The sequence below is a fragment of the Urocampus carinirostris genome, chromosome 5 (genome assembly GCF_059441175.1).
Source record: "Urocampus carinirostris isolate Australia breed hairy pipefish chromosome 5, RoL_Ucar_1.0, whole genome shotgun sequence".
Lineage (NCBI taxonomy): Eukaryota > Metazoa > Chordata > Actinopteri > Syngnathiformes > Syngnathidae > Urocampus > Urocampus carinirostris.
Window position 1 is genome coordinate 15,645,787 of NC_142353.1, and position 20,974 is coordinate 15,666,760.

The following is a 20,974-nucleotide window of genomic DNA, read 5'->3' on the forward strand; positions in this document are numbered from 1 at the left end:
ATTCTGTGTACAGTAATGCTAATTGTAATTCACCCTGTTCAATCCTGGAAGGGGGATTACCACATGTGAGGTCCTTTCTCAAGGTTTCTCTTTTCTCCTCACACTGAGGTTTTTGAGTTTTTCCTTGCCCGCATGCTGGTTTGCTAGTTTAAGATCAGGTAATTGTGTAATTTTGTAACTGTAATCCTGTGCAGTCCTTTGAGACATTTTTGTGATTAAGGGCTATATAAATAAATTTGACTTGACTTGACTTGAAACGTGCTGCTCCATTTGAATATTTTCACCAATAGGTAATCCACCATAAAGAAGAAAGTCGATGCAACAATTACAAAAATGACTGTATAGCTTAATTTTGTGTTAGTTTGCTTCTTTTGTCTGATTCCATTGTTTGAGGCTGAGGTGTGTGCCAAATCAGAATCCCTTGTCTCACTATCTTCCTCTGCCATGAGGCAAGAGATTTGCCTGCTTCACTCTGCATACGTTCAGCACAGTAATACATCCATCCATCCATCCATTATCTGTACGGCTTATCCTCAGTAGGGTCGAAGGGGGTGCTGGAGCCCATCCCAACTGTCTTCGGGCAGTGGGCAGGGGACACCCTGAACTGGTTGCCAGCCAGTCGCATAGCACACAGGGACAGACAACTCACTCGCCCATTCACACCTAGAGACCATTTGGACCGGCCAATTAACCCAACATGCATGTTTTTGGAATGTGGGAGGAAACCGGAGTGCCCGGAGGAAACCCATGCAAGCACGGGGAGAACATGCAAACTCCACTCAGGAGCTTTTAACTCACGACCTTAGAACTGTGCCGCACACGCGCTAACCACTGCCCTGCCGTGCTGCCCCTCAGTAATACAATACATTCTAATTCTATTAATAATATTAATAGTACAATGTGAACGTTTGTAAAAGAAAATCCCCAAATTGTGAAATTACATGAGAAAGTACTAGAACACAGAATAAATGTAACCGCTCAATATATTTTAATGTTGTATTTCCGTGATGACAGGTGAGGCACAGTCTCAACTGCCTCCCCTGACTACACGTTACTGGAATATACCTGTAGTACAGTATATCCTGTTGGTGTGCTACCGATTGAAAATCATTTAATTTACGACAAGTCTTTGAACGCAACCCAACCTTGGTGTTGTCGTGGGCGGAGCTTCCCTCGAAGTATCAAGAATTCCAGGACGTGTTTTGCTATTCAGACAACACTTTAACATAACAGCTTTACAGACTCTGGACTTTTATATTTTTAATGTCCATCGACAATATTTTTAGTTCTGTTCTTGGACACAAAATAGGGCTGCGGGAATGAAGCCTCCCCCGTCGTCTTGCTTGTAGCTGTCAACAGCATGGACGTGGCTCCTGGATAAAGAAACGAAAATAAAACGGCGAAAAGAATGTCTGGAGCTGCTCTTCTATGTGTCTTAGTCGGGACATTTTTGTCCCAACAGGCTACCTCAGACTTCTCTGTACTTCCGACACGGACAGGTGTGCAGGTAAACGGTGGGTCCTTGAACGCCTCACCGGCCGTCAAGTCTCGGATAAACAACGACGACAAGGTGAGATAAGAAATGAACATGAACTTTCCTCCTCATATTGTAATGATTACGTTCACAACAATAACGTTTTGTTTGTCTGCAAAACATGTGCTCTCCATAGGTTGAATGTAGCATGTTTTCAGCGGATATGGGTCACATGAGTAATGACATAGGCACGACTGTTGAAATCGTGTTTTCACCTGTGCGGTGAAATTGTTGAATTGTAAAGGGACAGTGAGTGTTATTTAGTGCTTCCCGGTCGTACAAAGACCCTCGTTGATAATTCAAAAATAAAGAACATTAATGTTGATTTAAATAACAAGCAATAATACATGAATTAACTTATAAACTTTTAAAATACTCGCAGGTGTAAAAGTTACCATTTATTTTACATAAGAGCATACTTGACGACCTCAGCCAATTGTTGTCCTTATTAATGATAGCAATTCCCATTATTAAGCAATAATAAACCTTACAAACACAACCTGGCACCTATTAACTCACAGAAATAAAAACAAGGGTAATATGCCCAAACAAGTTTATTCTATAAACCAAACAAACAACATACACAATTATATCAGCATCTCTTAGTTCTTGCTCCACTTGCAGTAAATTCAGTGTTTCTTATCATACGTAGCAGTTATATGTATTTGTTTTAATCCCTCGAACAAAACTGCGTACACACATTGAACTGATCAAAAATATGTATAAAGTACAGTGGAAATATAGAAGTTGACAGGTATGTCACAGGAGCCTCACTCATAGATAGCTGACATATTGAACTGCAATCTTGCTGCTATGGGTTCCCCAAAAACAAAAACCTCATGAAAAAAATTTGAAGAAAAAATGGTGCGCTTTGGTTACTTTGAGTCTCTGTAGTGTATAATCCTTCTTGTGCTTTTTAGTAACTTTTTTCGCTCACACTACATAATAAAGTTACATCCAGTGTTTGACTCATACACCTTCTCCCTCTAAGGCAGGGGTCTCCTACCTTTTTTTCAAACTGAGAACTACTTTCTGTTACTACTAATCGAAAAGGGCACCCAGTTTGAGATGCATTTCAAAAATGATAACATTTCCTGTTTTTACTATTTTGTTATTACCAGGTTGATTATTGCAAGTTGGGTTAAAAAGACTTAGCCAACCGCAAACATTTTTTTTACCACAAAATCAAAATCACCCAGCACTGGTGAATTATTTTCAGAACAGGTCTGTCTAAGGATATCTTTACAGATCAGGACACTCCACAAAATAACACATATTTTATGCAAATGATGATGATCGTAATATAAATTCTGTATGTTTTTTTTCCGTAATACACACGTATTATAAGAGGGAAGCACGGCGGTGCAGTGGTTAGCGCTTGTGCGGCACAGTTCTGAGGTTATGAGATCAAACCTCCTGTGTGGAGTTTGCATGTTCTCCCCGTGCTTGCGTGGGTTTTCTCCGCGCACTCTGGTTTCCTCCCACAATCCAAAAACATGTATGTCAGGTTGATTGGCTGCTCCAAATTGTCCCTAGGTGTGAATGAACGAACAAATTGTCTGTCCCTTTGTGCCCTGCGACTGGCTGGCAACCAGTTCAGGGTGTCCCCTGCCCACTGCCCGAAGATGGCTGGGATGGGCTCCAGCACCCTCGCGACCCTAGTGAGGATAAGCGGTGCAGATAATGGATGGACATATTATAAGAATATAATTCTTTATTGTCATGAATAATAACATAGTTGTTTAGATGATTATACTTTGCACGCCAGGATGAAATTTTAAAAAAAGACTGCAAGGAGAAAGATGAGATAAAAAAAAAGTCAGGATAAATGGAAAAATATTTAAGTTATTATTATAAATAAATTGTTACCGTATTTTCCAGACTATGAGGCTTATCTAAAAGCCAGAAAATTGCCAGAAATTGGAATGTGCCAGTGTGCCTTATAGACCAGAAAATCCAATGAATAAAATCCGAAACAAAATATTACAATGCAATTCTTTTACATACGATAACCATGAAAGGATTAATCAAATAATGTTAGCAGTGTGACCAGATTTTCATTATATTTATTTCTTATGAAATACCCATTTTTATTTTCTAACATGCAACCCTTGCTCTTACTGTACAGTAGTTGTAATTTCATGCGCCTTTTAGTCATTCCAGTGTGCCTTATATATAAAAACATATTTCACAAAATACTTTCTGGGGGGTGTACCTTATAATCAGGTGCGCCTTATAGACTGGAATATCTGGTTCTTTAACAAAAAATAGAGTCTAGGAAAGGACGCTTCTATAACTTGCTCCGGCATTTTTCCTTCTTTACTTCGTTGCGCTTTGGGTTTTTGTTTGTTAGAGGGTAAGGACATGGATGGAAATAGAAACACTTCTCAGAAATCGCAGAATACTTTATATATCGTGATTCGAACTATGTGATGATTTTTAAATGAATTCACAAATGATTGTTATAATGCGGTGAGATATAATAATTTGTTTGTATGATTGTTAGAAAAAGCAAAAAGTTATTTTACGGATGGGTCTCTTTGCCTTCAACCTGTCATCCTTTTTTTCTTTTCAAGTGATTTGTTCATTATGTGTTGTGATATGGTAGCAACATGATTGAAAAGAAAATGTGCTATCCCATGACATAACATTATTACCCTATCCAAGTAGGTTTTAGATCAGGGGATGGTGTAATAATAGTCTGTAGTTTGCAATAAGCTGTGGTCTGTGCAGCCCTTTGAGACTCCTTGTGATTAAGGGCGTCACAAATAAACATGACTTGACTTGACTTTTGCAAAAATGTACACAAAACATTTACAATTGCGCCCACAAAGAAATAAAACCGACTTCAATTTTGGTATTGAAGATTAAAATTGTACATTGGCCCTGATCGATTGGTGAACTACGAAATGACAATTAAGAAATGCAAACTATTAAGAATGAATAGAAATTGATACAGTTGATTTGTGTGTCCAGTGCGATCATGTGATGAACGTCAGTGCCGCAGACCGCTGTGCGTTCATAAAGAATACGCCGGATTGCAGCGTGGAAGATGCGTTCATCGACTATCTGAAAGTGGTTTTCTGCCTGCTCCGCCCAGACCTCGCATTCCTTACCGTCACACTCTGTGTAAGCTTTGAGCTTTGTGCTGCTTTTAGGCAGAGGGAAGAAAAGCTAATGGACTAGTTCAAGGTTTGATGAGTGATAAAATTAATAGAAGAAACACCAGAGTCAAATAATATTGAACAGAAGCTGTCAATTTAATGAACAATGGACTAGATCAATAGATAACATTTAACTTCAGTTATAGTAAACAAACATTCTTACTTGGTTTGAGGTGTTGAATACGAAGTTCTAAGTGTAATCATCTTTTATTAAACCTATTTTATTTCTATTTCAGTTGAATGACAGGTCATCTACTGTAATTCCGGTCAATAAACCTATTATTAGTCCAAAAATCTGTGTCTATGCGCCCCAATAGGAGTTTTGAATCAACCTAAATTTGTTTCGAAGTCAGAAGAGTTACACATTGATACACTTCAAATTTTAATGATAATTCAAATGAATGTCAAGAAGGTTCATCAACTAAGCAAATAAAACACAAGGTTGACGTTATCCAATTCAGGGAATTCCAAATCCATGGGTATGTGCTATGAGCACACATTGATTCTTAAGGTTCAGCAGTCCACAGTCAAAAGCAAAGGAATAACCCAATTACTACCAGGTCCTTGATGTGAAGGTTTACGATGAATCAAATCCTCGTTGGATTTCTGGTCTGGATAGTTTGCCACTCAGATCATAGTGATTTCCAATCGTCTAAAGTATCAAAGAATTTTCCAGAGAGGGAAAAGAAACCCTGACAAAACTTGTATAGATCGGGTTTTTCATCCTTTGTGAATCACACCGGGTCAAGTTAAAATGAAGCAAAGGAGAGTTTTAGATTTCCAATTCTGAGCAATGTCTTGCTAACAATTGCTAAGATAATCGTAGGTCCTGTATGTCATCTGCTGGCGTGCGTGATCTGCCCACAGCGAGCTATGACGAATGACATGCGTCACATGCGGTTCATGCTTGACGTCTATGATGTCTATCATATCTTATTTTCACGCAACTTTATTCGAACAGGGAATAACTAATAATGTTCACAAATTAGAATAATTCATTCCATTTGATAATTTAGGTATATGATCGAACATTTACTTCATTATATTTACTATCAAATTTTAATTTTAAAAAATATTTTATCTGAATACAAAATTTGCATTTTATTTTTTATTTCATAACTCGCTTTTTAAAAGGGTTCGCACCTGTGTGTGTGCATTATTTGAGGAAGTAAAAAAGGAGGGTGTTTTGTCATTCTCGACATCGCACGTTACAACACAAACTCACCACGGTAATTCAAAATGAAAATGTTTTGGTTGTACAGGACGTGCATGTTAAGACCCTGAAATTTTGTGTTTGTCTGTTTTTTCCTGATTCTTACAGATCTTGTGGCTCTTCTTTTTGTTCACCATCCTTGGCCTCATAGCATCCAAGTTGTAAGTCTTTTCTCTGTGTCCTGTTAGTTTTCATTGATTATGTGCCACAAAGCACGTAAATTGAACTATGTATGTTGCGTGACCTCCACATTGGTCACGTGCACATTAAACCGAAAATGTTTTCATTTGTTTCACTTCACTGAACTTTACAAGTGGACTTTGTTCTGCTTTTCTACTTCTTGCTGACTGGCAACGTGCGAGGTGGAGTGATAGCAGTGGGGAGAATATTTATAAATGTTTGTTTTGTTTTCTTTACAGTTTTTGTCCCAACCTGTCTGCCATTTCCACGAGTCTGCATCTGACTCACAACGTAGCTGTATCCTTCATCTTCCAGCCCTCAATGTGTGAAACTGATTAAATTAGAACACCAGTTCAACAGTAGGACACAACAAATATAAAATGACAGTTACTGTATGAGTACAAGTCAACTTAAACAATATCATTGTATGGGCCCCTACTAGTCTAAAAATGTCTTTTTATATTAAAGAATGAGCGTAAAAAGCAATATGCACCTGTTTTAATCGATCTCTGTGGGCGGCCATTTTGAGAGTTATGTCAAAGGATGATGACAGCACAGCTGCTCAGGCTTCAGCTATAAACCAATTATGGCTCTGTTTCAGAAACCACATTTCCTTGTTACTTTTGCTTGGTGAGTGGATGTGCTGATATTTCGCTGTCCGTTTGTTTCGCCATTTTAAGAGGTTTTCATTTGCACCTCTTAGTTTTCTAACCTGCATGCATGCACGGCGCAATACAAAAACCATGTCAATGCTATTATTGGCTGCACAGTGCAAGTTAACCATATCTATCATTGGCTGGACACCTGCCACATCAAGCTATAACGCAATAAACATGTTTATTTTATTTATTTATTTTTCTTCCACCGCAAAGACTTTCTTGAGTGCAAAGATGTGAGACCTCTGCGCAATTGATAGATCCGACAGAGAGCGCTAAGCCACGACCACCATAGTTACGGGATCCATGTATCACAAGCGGAGAAAATAGAGTGGCCTGTCAGGCACCAGGACGGAATCTCGGACCCAATTGCGTTTGTTTTAAAGGAATCTTTATTGGATTGAGCTGACAGAGCTTGCTTTGGAAGCCGATGGTTGTCGGTCGCTAACATTGTTGGACGGAATGGCAGCTCCGTGACAGGTAGGCAGAATCGATACGGCTTAGCGGGCAGGTCGATACCGAAGGCAGGCAGGAATCAAACAGGAAAGGTCTTTGGTACTGGAATCTGGCAAAACACACAGAGAGACACAAGTACGGTCTGACACTTCTCCTTTGGGTCTGACAGCTTAAGAGGAGAGTGCCAGCCATTCAGAGAGCGCGCTCCTACGCGCCAAACGATTGCCCCAGGTGTCTTCATTTTGTCAATCATGACACGGAGAAATAACAACGAGCGACTCTTTAGTCACTATTGCTGATAGCATAGCCGTTTTATTCATTCCTTAATATGCAAACTTATCTCATCTATTACATACATACATATTCATGGCATCAAGTTGTCCAAAGACGCTAATAACCTTCTAAGGCTGGATGCAAAATGTTGGCAACCGCGGACCGCACATCCTATCTATCACATAATTTACTAGTTTTACTTTATTTATGTAACGCCACCTTCGCTAGTATTTGTTTTTGTCATATGCTAACAAGCTTTGCTAACGAGGGCGCAGTAATATACTCCAAAAAGTGCAATTAAAGCAGTTACAAACTTCTCTCACTGACAACTAACCAGGGTTGGGTAGGGTTACTTTAACTTGATTACTTTCAATTACTTTTGGATTACTCCAATACTAAATATGCCAATAAAAGACAAAAGAAACTAATTATGAATAAAATTACTAAATTTTGTGCAGGCTTGGGGAGTAACGGAATACATGGAACAGCAAAAATTATGTTGGCAAGCTGTTTGGATTTATTTTCATTTTATTTTTGTCGCATTTTATGTTAGTTTTGCCGGAGATCAAAGAGATCAAAGCCAGGAGAGAAAGATTACCACGTGTTGTGAGTCATAATTTTATTCATATTTACTTTCTTGTCTTTTATTAGCATATATGGTATTGGAGTAATCCAAAAGTAATTGAAAGTAATCAAGTTAAAGTAACCCAACCCAAGCCTACAACTGACCAACCCAACAGCAGTGTAATAGAAAAAAACACTTACTGTAGAACAAGTACCTTTGTTTTAGTTCCCATCGATCCTATGCACGATGAGAAGATGAAGCTGCTAGCATGCCATGCATTATGTGTGATACAAAAAGGGTCAGAGTCTCGCGCTCTGATTGGCTAAAAGCAGCGCTATCGGATCTATTAATTGCGCTGACGTGTAGCTTAGAGGGAACTTTTCTTCATCTTTTTCGTTGTGATAATTCCTGCCAATCATAGTACTTCTGATGTTTCCTTATGCCTACTAGAAGGTCTTGGTGTCGCAAACTATAAATCTGATTGGCTACTTTGACAGCTTTATCGACACTGATGTTATGCCTCAAGGCCTGCAGAGCTGATTCTGAAGTCCTCTGGGTAGATTTCTGACCCTGGCAACAAGTAATGGCTGAAACGTTATCGGTTAAATACTTAAATATAAAACCAAACAACCACGAAGAAGTGCAACCGGGGAAAAGCAATGAAAGAAAGCTGAAAGACAATTTTGAATTATTTAATAAGTATTGATAGATGAAATATAATTAACATCACATCATTCAGATATTTTTAGCCCATTAGGTCCTGACAACCCACTACTGGGTAAAACAAACTTCATTCATTAAAACCAAAAACGATATAAACTAAGAGCCCAAGTGTAAAACATTTGACCACTGGATGGCACTGTCTAATGCGAACAAAAAACAGTGCCACAATATGCAACAACAATGCAGATAAATTTGGCGTCAACTTTAGTAGGGATTCCACTTATGTAAAAGAAATTAAAATTTCTTAACCTATGATTTTTTTTTACACATATAATTTGTATGTGCCCTGCGATTGGCTGGCAACCAGTTCAGTGTGTCCCCTGCCCACTGCTCAATGATTGCTGGGATGGGCTCCAGCACCCCTGCGACCCTACTGAGGATAAGCGGTGCAGCTAATGAGATGAGATGAGATATAATTTGTATGATAGTTTATATTTATTTTTCTAGTTTTTAAATCAATGTTTGTCATGAGAACTGATTCAGGGCACCTGTGGCTGCCCCGTTGGCCCCAACAGCCCTGGTCGCTGATTGGCTCCTTGCCACTTTTTAAACCCCCCGGTTCCCTGTTACCGGCGTCAGACCGTTTGCGAACCTATGCTTCCAACTAGGCAAGCTCATACCTTCCAACATTTTCCAGCCCTGTTTTCTCCTGCCTGATACCTGTTGCCGACCTCTTTCTGGACCCGTTTCTGCCCTGATCTGCCATCCTGACCACCGACCTGTTTTGCCCTGTTTCCTGCCTAAAACCTGTTGCTGACCTCTTTTCTGAACTCGATACCGCTCTTGCCCTCCCGTCCCGGCTAGTGACCATTATTCCTGCTGCCTATGATTATCCTCGCTCGACACGGAAGTGCCACTTCCGCGATCCAGCCACCTGCTACCCGTGTCCGTCGATCATTGGATTGTGGACGCAAGCACTGCTCTCTCTCTTTATCAATAAAACTGAGTAAAAGAACGCTACTGGGTCCTGTCTCCGTTTCTGGCCTGTGACAATGTTTTGTCTTTTCTACTGAATGAAAGTTTTTTTTTACCTCTAGGAGGCACCTAATATTACATATTGTTCCTTTAAGTTTTAAGCAAAAATACATGAACTCTTAAATAAACGTGAATTTATTTTTAAATATTTGTAGGTTGTGAAATTTGCATTTATTTAACATATCATGAGCCTCACCTTGGGGAGCTGACATCATTGTCTGTCATCTTGGTGCTACGGGTACCCTCAAAGTCCAAAAACCTTATAGAAGGCCGGGCAAAAGTGATTAGAAGAAAATTAGACCAGTTTTGGTAACTTTTACTCTCCACAATTTGTATTATTCCTTGTGCTTTTTAGCACTCATTTTCAGTTGCACGACACAATACAGCAACATCTAGTAGACGAATAATACAGTTTTCTTTTAAGAGGCAACCATGTTTGCTGCTTATAGCACCTTCATTACTTTTCTCTTTTGCATACAAAAGGGAGTACATTATCCAGTCTAACTACTTTTATCAAGTATTTACACCCTATTCTTCTTCCCACCCTCCTTGACTAACATTTACGTGGAGGGCGTGACCTTCCTAGCTCTTGGTAATGGAGCTCCAGACATCTTCAGCGCCATGGCGGCGTTCTCCCACCCACACACTGCTGGCCTGGCGGTGGGGGCACTGTTCGGTAGATGGGGCGTGTGATTTTTTTCGTGGGCGGGGGGCTTCTACCCGAAGCTTGTGAAATGATTGGCCTCTTCTGATAAACTCGCCAGGTGCCGGCGTCTTCGTCACCACGGTGGTGGCCGGCAGCGTGGCATTGGTCAAACCCTTCGCCGTGGCATCTCGTCCTTTTCTGCGAGACGTCATCTTCTACATGGTGGCCGTGTTCTGGACTTTCCTCATCCTGTACAGAGGCACCACTACGTTGGGGGAAACGTTGGGTACCTGCCAAGACTCCATTCCCCAGGAGTCATATCTTACACAACTTATTTTTTAATGTCACATTTATTTGTATAGCCCTTAATCACAAAAAGGCTCAGGAGATTGCACAGGCCTCATTTAAAATATCCCCTGATCTGAAATTTGCATGCTGGCAACCTCAACACTGGGAAACTAGAATAGGTGTGCGCCAATTGATCATCACCTGTTTTGAGACGCAAAACTATTTTGGGATCGCATGAGAATGGAAAACCCAGAGTCAGACTGAGACCAGATGGAGACTCAAATCCTGAAATGGGGGTTCAAACAGCCCAAATGTGAAATTGTCCACATACATAATTTGGAAAAGATTAACCTCAAGATGGCAAAGAATCCAAGGAGAAAACAAAAGAAAACTTGAAACTGGAAGTCATTCTATGCTTTTTTTTGCTGAAAAATACTACGTTTTTTTTTTACTTTTGTACTTTTCACATCTAGGGTAACCTACCGGACTGCCAGTGGAAGATGTTGGTAAAAACGGCTTCCCCCTTTTATTTGGTGGACAGATACAGACAAACAAACAGATATCACCACCCTTGCTTTGCTCACGGGTGATAAATAAAAAACCTTGAGAGGGGATCTAATCCCCGCTTCTAGAATGCAAAAATTCACAAAACACAGTCTAAATCAGACCTGGGCACTCCGGTCCTGGAGGGCCGCACGTCCTGCCAGATTTTGAAGTTTGCTCTTCTTTAACTCAGGTGATACAAATTATAACCTCGTTAGCAAGCTAGCAAGTGCTCGTTAACGATACTGGTGATTGGAATCACCTGTATTGGATCAGAGAAACCTCAAAAATCATGCAGAACATGCGGCCCTCCAGGACCGGAGTGCCCAGGTCTGGTCTAAATCAACAGTAAACATGGGGAATAACCACTTTTTTAAAGAGGTCCAAGACAGCATCAATGTAGCTTCCCATCTCAGCCAGCTCGTCAATACCGATGATGACAGGTCTCAGGTTCAGGTGCTGGTCCACTGACTCATCCAAGTGCATCCTTCACCCTCACTCCGTCACCAGCCAGGCAGGTGGAAGTGACAGTAATATGAGGTCGGAAGCCATTTTGAGCCTTTGAATAATAGAGTTACTTAAATCTAGATTTTAACACTTCTACTAAAGTTACAGACCTTATATCAGGGGGCAGAGCATTCCGCAGTACCAGGGCCTGAATGAAAAATGCTCTCAAGCCTGCCGATTTCTTCTTGGCTCTTGGGAGGCACATGTAGCATTTTCAGCATTTTCAACATGGCTAAATCAAAAAGATTAGCGGGGAAAAGTTTTGACATATTATTAACAGAACCTTAAAGACACATCTTAAATTGAGCCAGTGCAAGTCAGCAAAATTGGAGTGATATGATCAAAATTTCTTGTCCTAGTCAAAAGTCTCACTGCTGTATTTTGATGAATGTTTCTCATTTGCAGGATACTTGGGCTTCTATGTGGTGTACGTTTTGACAGTAGTCATCAGCGCCTATGTTTACAGCAGGCAAAAACGTTTGCAAAGCGTGACAGTCGATGGCGTTCGTAGTCTTCAAGGTTTGACATGGACGCACGCACAAACTAGGAAAAAAAAAATCACTCAAAATTTTGCTTCCTCTGCAGCAGGCTTCGAGTCACGCGCCTTGTATGATGACGACGTTCCGTGCCTGCTCGCTGAGACAGACCAACAGGAATATGGTGGGTAGGATTACAGCATACACTTTTCACCTTGATTCTGGGTGATTCTACTTTTGAGATGACATTTTGATGTAATTGATGTAAAACCAGATTTATAGCATGAAAAACAGACACAAAATCAATCATATTCTGAGGAAACTCACACCCACAAATAAACTGAAAGTCATGTAGTCTGCGGATTTGCTATCTAGCACCCTGATTTTCATGCTTTGTCATGCTTTTATATGTATTAAACTGTACCGCACACAAGTAAAAAAGACAAAGTAAACAAAAAAACAAAAACAAATTGAGAATAAAAGCAGACTGAAATTACAAAAAGACACAGAACATGTGTAATTATGAATATTATTGTAAGAAATTCTAAGACAATTTAGATTGCTACATTATTAAGAGTAAAATATTTTACTGCATACTGTAAAAAAGAATGGATAAAGCTTTTAATTTGGGGGGAGCCACTTGTACCCAAAATTGTTTTTTTGGGCGTGAACAGTATATGTTTAAATCACAGGCAATTCTTTTGACTTGCTTAACAAAGATATCAACATCCATCCATTCATTATCTGCACCGCTTATCCTCAGTAGGGTCGCGGGGGTGCTGGAGCCCATCCCAGCTGACTTCGGGCAGTGGGCAGGGGACACCCTGAACTTGTTGCCAGCCAGACACAGGGCACACAGAGACAGACAACTCACTCATTCACACTTAGGGACAATTTGGACCGGCCAATTAACCTGACATGCATGTTTTTGGAACGTGGGAGGAAACCAGAGTGCCCGGAGGAAACCAATGCAAACACAGGGAGAACATGCAAACTCCACCTAGGAAGCTTCGATCTCATGACTTCAGAACTGTGCCGCACATGACCACTGCCCAGATATCAACATAAAATTGCCCCCCCCCCCAAAAAATCAGATTACACATGTTCCATATCTGCTCTTTAAGATACCAATTTGATTTTTCTTTGCTTAAAATGGCTGACTGGAAGGATCGACTGCCGTGACAAGTAGAGCAGGGAACAAAATGAAGGCCATTTTTTAAATCATGCCCCAAAAACCATCATTTGTTGTCAATTGGGTATTCAGGAGCATGTCTGGTCTTTCAGAATCTGAGTACAGGCCCCTCCTGCAGTACCCCGAAACCACAAGCAAGATCTTGCTGAGCTCGCTCAATCCGGTGGACAGCAGGCAGTGGAGGAGAAACAGCTGGAAGTGGAGAGTCGTGAAAGTCCTTAAGGTGCCTTCACATACGTGCGCAAAGCGAACGGCCACCTCAAAGTTTCCCTAAACTTGCTTTCAGAGCCCCGTGGAGGTTCTTCTGCTGCTATGCATCCCCGTGGTGGACCTGGACAAAGAGGACAAGAACTGGAGACGGCCTCTCAACTGCATCCATTTGGTCACGGCGCCACTCATGTGTCTGCTCGCGTTCCAGTCGGGAATTTGTAAGTGCAGATCGGAAAGTACGTAAAGAATTTATAGAGGACTTGATCATCTGCTGCCACTGTCCAGATTTAATTTTTGCACCTTCCTAAATATCAAAGTTAAAGGGGACATATCCAGTGAAATCATCTTTTTGAATTTATTTTGAAATGCCAATTTCTCACTAAACGGACAATCAGTGTTGTTTTTGAAATCATAGTTTATGTCTCCTCTCCTTTATTAGTTGGGCGTGCATAGCTAAACTTCATTCATATTTTTGAGCTTGAGTCCTTTTTCCAGCATAGATTCTTCTTTGCTACTCTTGGGGAATTGAACAACGTAGTGAACATGGTTTGCAACGAGATTAAACATGGCACTCCAGGATAAACCCTTAACAAAGACTTAAAAGGGAAAAATGGAATACAAGAATATCAGGATAAATAGGCAAAACATATTTACAAAGCAGTGCTTGGAGGCTGGCCTAAGTTGTAATAATATCGCAATGAAAAGTAGCGCAATAACAATTAGCAGCAACAAAAAAAATCCCAAATAAATTGGTACGTAAAATATGAGTTCCCATTCCTCAAGGCAACTGGCAAGATATATATATTTCACAGTCTTGCAGGCTTGTTCAGGGTGGTGATGGCCCTGGTGAAGAAATTGTCTCTGAGCCTGTTCTGTTAACTTCTTAGTCTGATACCAATCTGAAATAATAATTTTACCCATAAATGTTTAATCTTTTGAAGGAATGGGCAAGTATCGATGTATTGTCCATTGTACATTGATGTCATCCCCTGTCTGACAAAGTTATATAACCATGGTGGGCTGAATTAAAACATACACTATTGACATTAATAGAGATGGATTTCTACTGTCATGTGCATTAAGGGGAATCAAATGAGCGTAGGCCTTAAATAATAACTTTTGACATACTACCGTAAATTCCAAACTATAAAGCGCACCCGATTATAAGCCGCACCCACCACATTTTAAGAGGATAACCGCTTTTGTACTTACACAAGCCGCACCTGTACATAAGCCGCATGCGCCCACACTTAAACATCTAACACAATCACAAAATTAACCCAAACCCGACTTTGAGTCCCGCGATTGTAACTGGTTTTTGGTTTGAACAATTTTATTGACACTATTAACAGCAAATAAACAATGTGAGGTTTGAACAATTTTTCTCGACAATCTTAACAGCAAATAAGCATATTCACAATTTCGTTATTCTCAATTTCGTTATATCTGACAAAATGACGTTTTAACAATTTTTTCGACATTTTTAACACAATTTCATTATATCATATCCCGACAATATGAGTTTTTATCGACACTTTTAACAGCAATTAAATACTTCTTGGTTAGTTTTTTTTGTTTTTTAGCAAATAAACAATGTGAGGGGGTTTGGGGTTTTTAAGGGTTATTGTTCTATCTTCGTTATTCATTATCCATTATCCGTTATCGGTCAGTTCGTAATACGCTACAAAGCCTAGGAGCCGGGACACTTACTCTTAGCCAAAAGGCCAAGCTAAGGTCCTAGCCCTAAAGCCTTGCTGCGATCATTGCGAATGCACCGTTCCCGGAGGTACTGCAATACCGGGCCGATGCGTGGAGCGGACAGAGCGAGGTTTGAACAATAAGTTCACAGTCCAAAAACCACAGCCAGCAAAATCAACGGAAAATGATACCGGTACTTAAGGTTTGATGCAGACCTGCAGAGTCCGGGTCCCGTTGAAAATAATCCAAGGAAAAAAAATGTATATTTCCAATGGTAAGGGTGGGAAAAATATATATCCACTATTGTCCACTGCGTCCACAAACACGTCTCACCTTTACTCCACTTCCCATCAGCCCCCGTTGTTTTCGCCCCTTCTTTTTGATTCGCCTGTGGAAAACATATCAGAATAAGTCTCTAAAATAAATACATTACAAAAATATACAGTTGCAAATACATATTATACATGGTTTCACATATTTACAAAGAAAGACGGTACACCAAGAGAGTTTTCAAAGCTTTAATAATAATATAACTTTCATCCCAAACCGTGCCTGGGAAGGGTAGCGTAACGCTACTAGCAACACGCTCGCAACACAGCAAACGGGGCTGGTAAAAAAAATATACGGTTCTTGTAAAAATCACGGTAAGCCGTCCTCATCTTCCTCCTTATAACTGACGTTATCAAAGTTGTCTTCCCCAGTATGGGAAAGAGACTTTGTCATATAGACGTCGTCCCACGCTCCCTTATTCAAAAACACGCAAGCAACACACTCGCAAAGAAAAATTTACGTACAGTAGCTCTGTTTCCTTCTTTATGGGACTGCTCGATTGCTTTTAGCTTGAAAGCTGCGTCATGTGCTTTTCTTATTGCAATTTACATGGTGAGGATATGTCTTCGCTAATTTAAATTGTGCACAAGCTAAGAAGTTGCAGTCTTCCTCAGCGCATATATTCCACCGGTCTAAATCTTACCTTTTGTACTCGAGCGCCGCTGGCGGCTGTTAGAAAAATTACATAAATTGGCCGCATCACTGAATAAGCCGCAGGGTTGAACGTTTGGGAAAAAAGTAGCGGCTTATAGTCCGGAATTTACGGTATGTTGTTACTATGTTCTTTCAAGGTTGTTAATATTAGAAGTTAACCACTAAAACATTCTGTCAGTTAGGAATCAAACTTACTACAATGGTGACTAAAGGTGAAAATGCATTGTTTTCCAGTAAGCCACAATCAAATAACCCTCAAGAATTCCTCACTGAACCAAATGAATAAAAACCCAAATATTGAAATAAATATTAAATAAAAAACACTTTTTGGATTCTTCACAGAACAAAAGTCTGAAATTAAATAATAACACTACTTATGAAATAAATTCTTAACAGGTCAAAGATCAGCTTAGTTGTCTGAGCACTGGACCACCAGTGGTATAGATGACTTGTAAAAAGGGCAGTAGATTTCATCTCATTTTCAAACTCTTTTTAGTCAAGGTCCTAGAAACAAATATTAATTTTGTTGTGTTTCACTATTTACAATGACAATAAATTCTATTCTTCTAGTCTAAGCATCGTAAGTGACAACATTTGTCTCTCCTACTGACTAACGATAATGTGATGATGAGGTAAAAACCTGTGGTGAGGGGCCCTCTGGGCGGTGTGAGAATTCTTCCACCGTGGTCCGCTGCGTGTCGTAAAAGGAGACTAAAGTGGAGGGAGCGAGGGGACTGGGGATCCTCTCCTCTCTATCTCTACTCCCTAAGAGACAGCAAGGCAAAGAAAGGGGGTCGGGAGACCGAAAGGTCTCGCAAACCCTAGTTATAGGGTCACTAAATGTGAGAGGATGTGGAAGTAAAACGACTGAGCGGAAGAAAGAGGAGATCGGAAGGATAATTATAAAAACCCAATGCCTTTTATTTGTCATATTTTGAGAGTCAATTGATAAAAGAGTTCAAATCCATTTACAACCAAAAATGCGCACCCAGACTTTGTGTTGTTTTTTAGGTTAAAAAAATAATGGACGTCAAAATGCTCTGCTGTATTGTTCAGTGGGCTGGACCATATGTGAAGGTGTTTCCCACAGAAACACTCAGTGAATCACGAGCCATTTTCCGAATCTTTGTTTCCGCCCAGTTGGAGAATACCTGATCGAGGGCCAGTTCCCTCTGTGGCTTTTGACTCTTCTCCTGGGCCTCTTCCTGTGCGCCATCGTCTTTTGCAGCACCACAAATGAACGGCCGCCAAGATACCACCCAGTAAGAGCCGAACCCCACTCCCCCCCGCCTTTCGCCATGACCCAACCTCGGATGTCGTTTGGGCAGATCTTTGCACTTTTGGGCTTCATGGCGAGTGCGGTGCTGATCAGTGCGGCGGCATCGGAAGTGGTAAGCATCCTGCACATGTTGGGCGTGGTTCTCCGCCTCAGCCACACCGTCCTCGGCCTGACTTTGCTAGCCTGGGGCAACAGCATCGGAGGTGAGCTCTCTCAAACGAGGTCCGCTTTTGATGCCATTGAACAAGAAAATCATGATGATAGTTTTTTTTCCCCCCAGACTGTTTCTCGGACATCACTCTGGCACGGCAGGGTTATCCCAGGATGGCCATTTCAGCCTGCTTCGGTGGAATTATTTTTAGTATCCTTATTAGTTTAATATCTTAACCCAAGCCTGACTCGGATTTCTGCCTAGGTCGGTGATAAAATGTTAATCAATACATCTGGGCTTCCCTCCCTCTGACTTTAAAAAAAATACATATTTTTGCTCAAAAAATGTCCTGTCATCACAACAGGTACTCTACTTAACTCTTGCAATGTCAATTCATAGACATCCTTCCTGTCTCTGTCTATCAACCAAACGTCATTGTTCTTCTTTGTCTCCCTGCCTCTCGCTCTCTTAAAGTGCTGCGCTAGATTCTCAAGGACATACTGCAGTTGCAATTTATGGCCCAATTTCAAACCAGTGGAAATGACGGCTGGCCTTAAAAAATTTCCTTTCAATGATGAAAAATTGTCGGTTGAAGTAACCTCTGCAGACACCGAATTGTATAAGATATAAATGTTTATACAGACTTGTTCAACTTAGATTCTGTTATAAAAGACAGGCTTTAACCAGCGTCTGAAACTCATGACAAAGTTACCGGACAGCAGAGTAGACAACTCTATAAAGTTGCCTGCCCCATTTTTCCCAACTTGAAACACAATAGGACGACTAATCGTAAAAAAAAAAAAAAAACAACATTGTTGCAAAGTATTAAGGGTTGATAATCAGAATATATAACAGAACAACACTTTAAAATTAAGTTTATTATAAATATACTTATACCATTCATTTAATGTATATGACATCGCTGTTTTCCGTCTGCCATCAGTATGTACCTGTATTAACCCATCTTCATTCATGCAATGTTTGCGCTGTGTGGTCCGCTACAAGCCACGTGAACTCCTCTTTCCACGATGTTTTTAATGTATGTTTACGTTTTGTAGCGTCATCAATTTTGTTAGCTTCTTTTGAATATTTCTTCTGGGGCTGAGGTTTTTCTTGTGTTTTCTGTGCATCTACTTTGGAAAATGATATGCAAATGCACGACCTTATAACGCTCGGGAAAGTTATTCCATGGGTGTTAAGGTGATATTGTAAAATGAATTAAAAAAATCAGATGCCACAAAGTCACGTCAAGTACTTTAACTTCATTTCCACCAGATATGTTATTTGGGGTAGGTTTTGGCTGTCTTCTGCAAAGGATCAAAACACACTCGGAAGTGCAGGTGGGTTCGCTTAGACTCTCTGAGATTATGTTATAATCTGAAAATTAATTATTCCGATTTGTGGATTGCATTTCTGCGCTACTCTACAATAACCTGCCCCGCCATTCATTATGTGCTACATAAGTTTTCCTTGTGTTGCACTGACGACAATTTAATGAATTTGCATTGTGTATTGTGTTCTGCATTCTTAGTAGTTATTGGTCCTAAACACAATGGTTACAGTATGCTGTACAGTACTTCTGTTAAACAAACGTTCAGGCCTGTACAAAGGTTTTGTTATTGATTTAAGGCATTTTAGAGCATTTAACTTAAGAATTGTAAAAATAAAATAAAAATAATGATAATAAAGGTTTCTACTTCCCAGGATTTGCCTACAGGTTTATTTTGGAACGTAGCCCCGCAATAAACGAGGGTTCACTGTAGAAAAAGGTTTTGACCAGTCAAGCTTCTGGTGCTGTGCAGTGTCTTCTTTAAGTCATATAGAGGAGAAACACATTGTGTGTTTTTGTTTTTTTTTTTTTTTCAAAAACAGCAGTTAATGAGTTCTACTTGTAAAGAAATTAAAATAATAAGTTAAATTCAAAACATCATGTAGTATAGGAAAAACATTTCATTGCCTTAAATGAAGTCTATGCGTTGTTCCTTTGAATTAAATTAAAGTATTGATAGACAAACCTTAATTATGTAAAATAAATAAATAAAATAAAATACTGGAAGGGTTGACTCGCTGTTAGATTGCTAAAACTATCAGTCATTCTATTGTTTGGGGATGAGGTGTACCACAAATCAGAATCTTTGGTCTCACTCACGCCCTCTGCCATGAGGCAAGAGAATTGCACGCCTCACTCTGCATCTGGAGATGCCCAGTTCAGTAATACGTAACATACATATTAATAAAGAAAGAACACTAAATATATATATATATATATATATGACCATTTAATGTTTTACATTTCCACGATGCCTCCCCTGACTGCACATGAACGATCCATCAATAATTAAGGGTGATTGATCACATTTTACACAGGACAGCCTCGCACTTGACACAAATCTCAAGTATTTACATCGTTTTCTCCCCAGCTGGATCCCGAAGGTCTGCTGACATGGATTCTGGCCGGTTCTCTGGGCTTGTCTCTGGTTCTGTCTTTTGTCATCGTCCCACTGAGCCGCTTCCACTTGGGTCGTCCCTACGGGATTTTCCTCCTCGTCTTCTACTGCGTTTTCCTCCTGGTTGCTCTACTCGCAGAGTTTAGCATCATCTAGTGAGCCCGGACGCCGCTCTGCCTCCCAACCTGGATGTCAAACTGATACACTAGAAGCACCAAAGAACTGCTTTTATATTCATCTTGACCTCTATTTTGTTGTTGGGCAATTTGTACTCAAGGACATGTAATATAAAGGTGCTCTAATTATTTTTTTAATCGTGTGATCAACCCTTCTGAGACAATGTGGGTTCTTGAAAAGAAGAAACTAATTACTAAATGCACTGTACTAGACAATCAAGCTGATTTGGAGGTAAATTTTCCTTTTGCATACTGTTACATCATAATGGTCATTTTTACCCTCCCTACATTAAATATTCTAAAGAATGCCTTTATATTGATTATTAAACCGCCATATTTGTCATGATTACTGATGTGACTCAGCTGTACCCGCTCATTTGGTGCCAACCGCCGCGGGTTCTGATTGGCTCCCTGTTACTATTTGAACCCTGTCCCGTCAGTCCTCCTGTTGTCAGTCCCTCTGCGAACCTCAGTGTTTACTAGGAAAGCCTTTTTGACCCTGACTCCCACCTGTTCCGTTTTTGCTCCCGTCTGTCTCCGGCTCCGACCTATTTTAATCCTGACCACGTCTGCTCTCCTGTCCCGGCTTACATCCTCTTTTCGTCCCGACTACGTCTACTCTCCCGTTCTGGCTTACG

At 40.3% G+C, this 20,974-nt stretch overlaps 1 protein-coding gene across 2 annotated transcripts; it reads left to right on the forward strand.

Moving 5' to 3' along the window:
- The first annotated feature begins 1,140 nt into the window (after positions 1-1,140).
- On the forward strand, positions 1,141-20,929 carry slc8b1 (solute carrier family 8 member B1). 2 transcript variants are annotated; one of them, XM_088335937.1, is made up of 15 exons: positions 1,141-1,570; positions 4,511-4,663; positions 6,020-6,072; positions 6,331-6,388; positions 10,310-10,415; positions 10,504-10,671; positions 12,129-12,242; positions 12,312-12,383; positions 13,484-13,614; positions 13,678-13,819; positions 17,424-17,545; positions 17,612-17,765; positions 17,843-17,923; positions 18,989-19,053; positions 20,134-20,929. In XM_088335937.1, the coding sequence occupies exons 1-15, from the start codon at positions 1,409-1,411 to the stop codon at positions 20,314-20,316; spliced, it is 1,764 nt and encodes a 587-aa protein (XP_088192063.1). In that variant the 5' UTR covers positions 1,141-1,408; the 3' UTR covers positions 20,317-20,929. The 2 variants fall into 2 exon arrangements, with proteins under 2 accessions (XP_088192063.1, XP_088192062.1); XM_088335936.1 differs by having other exon boundaries at positions 1,142-1,570; positions 12,309-12,383.
- Positions 20,930-20,974: the final 45 nt, after the last annotated feature.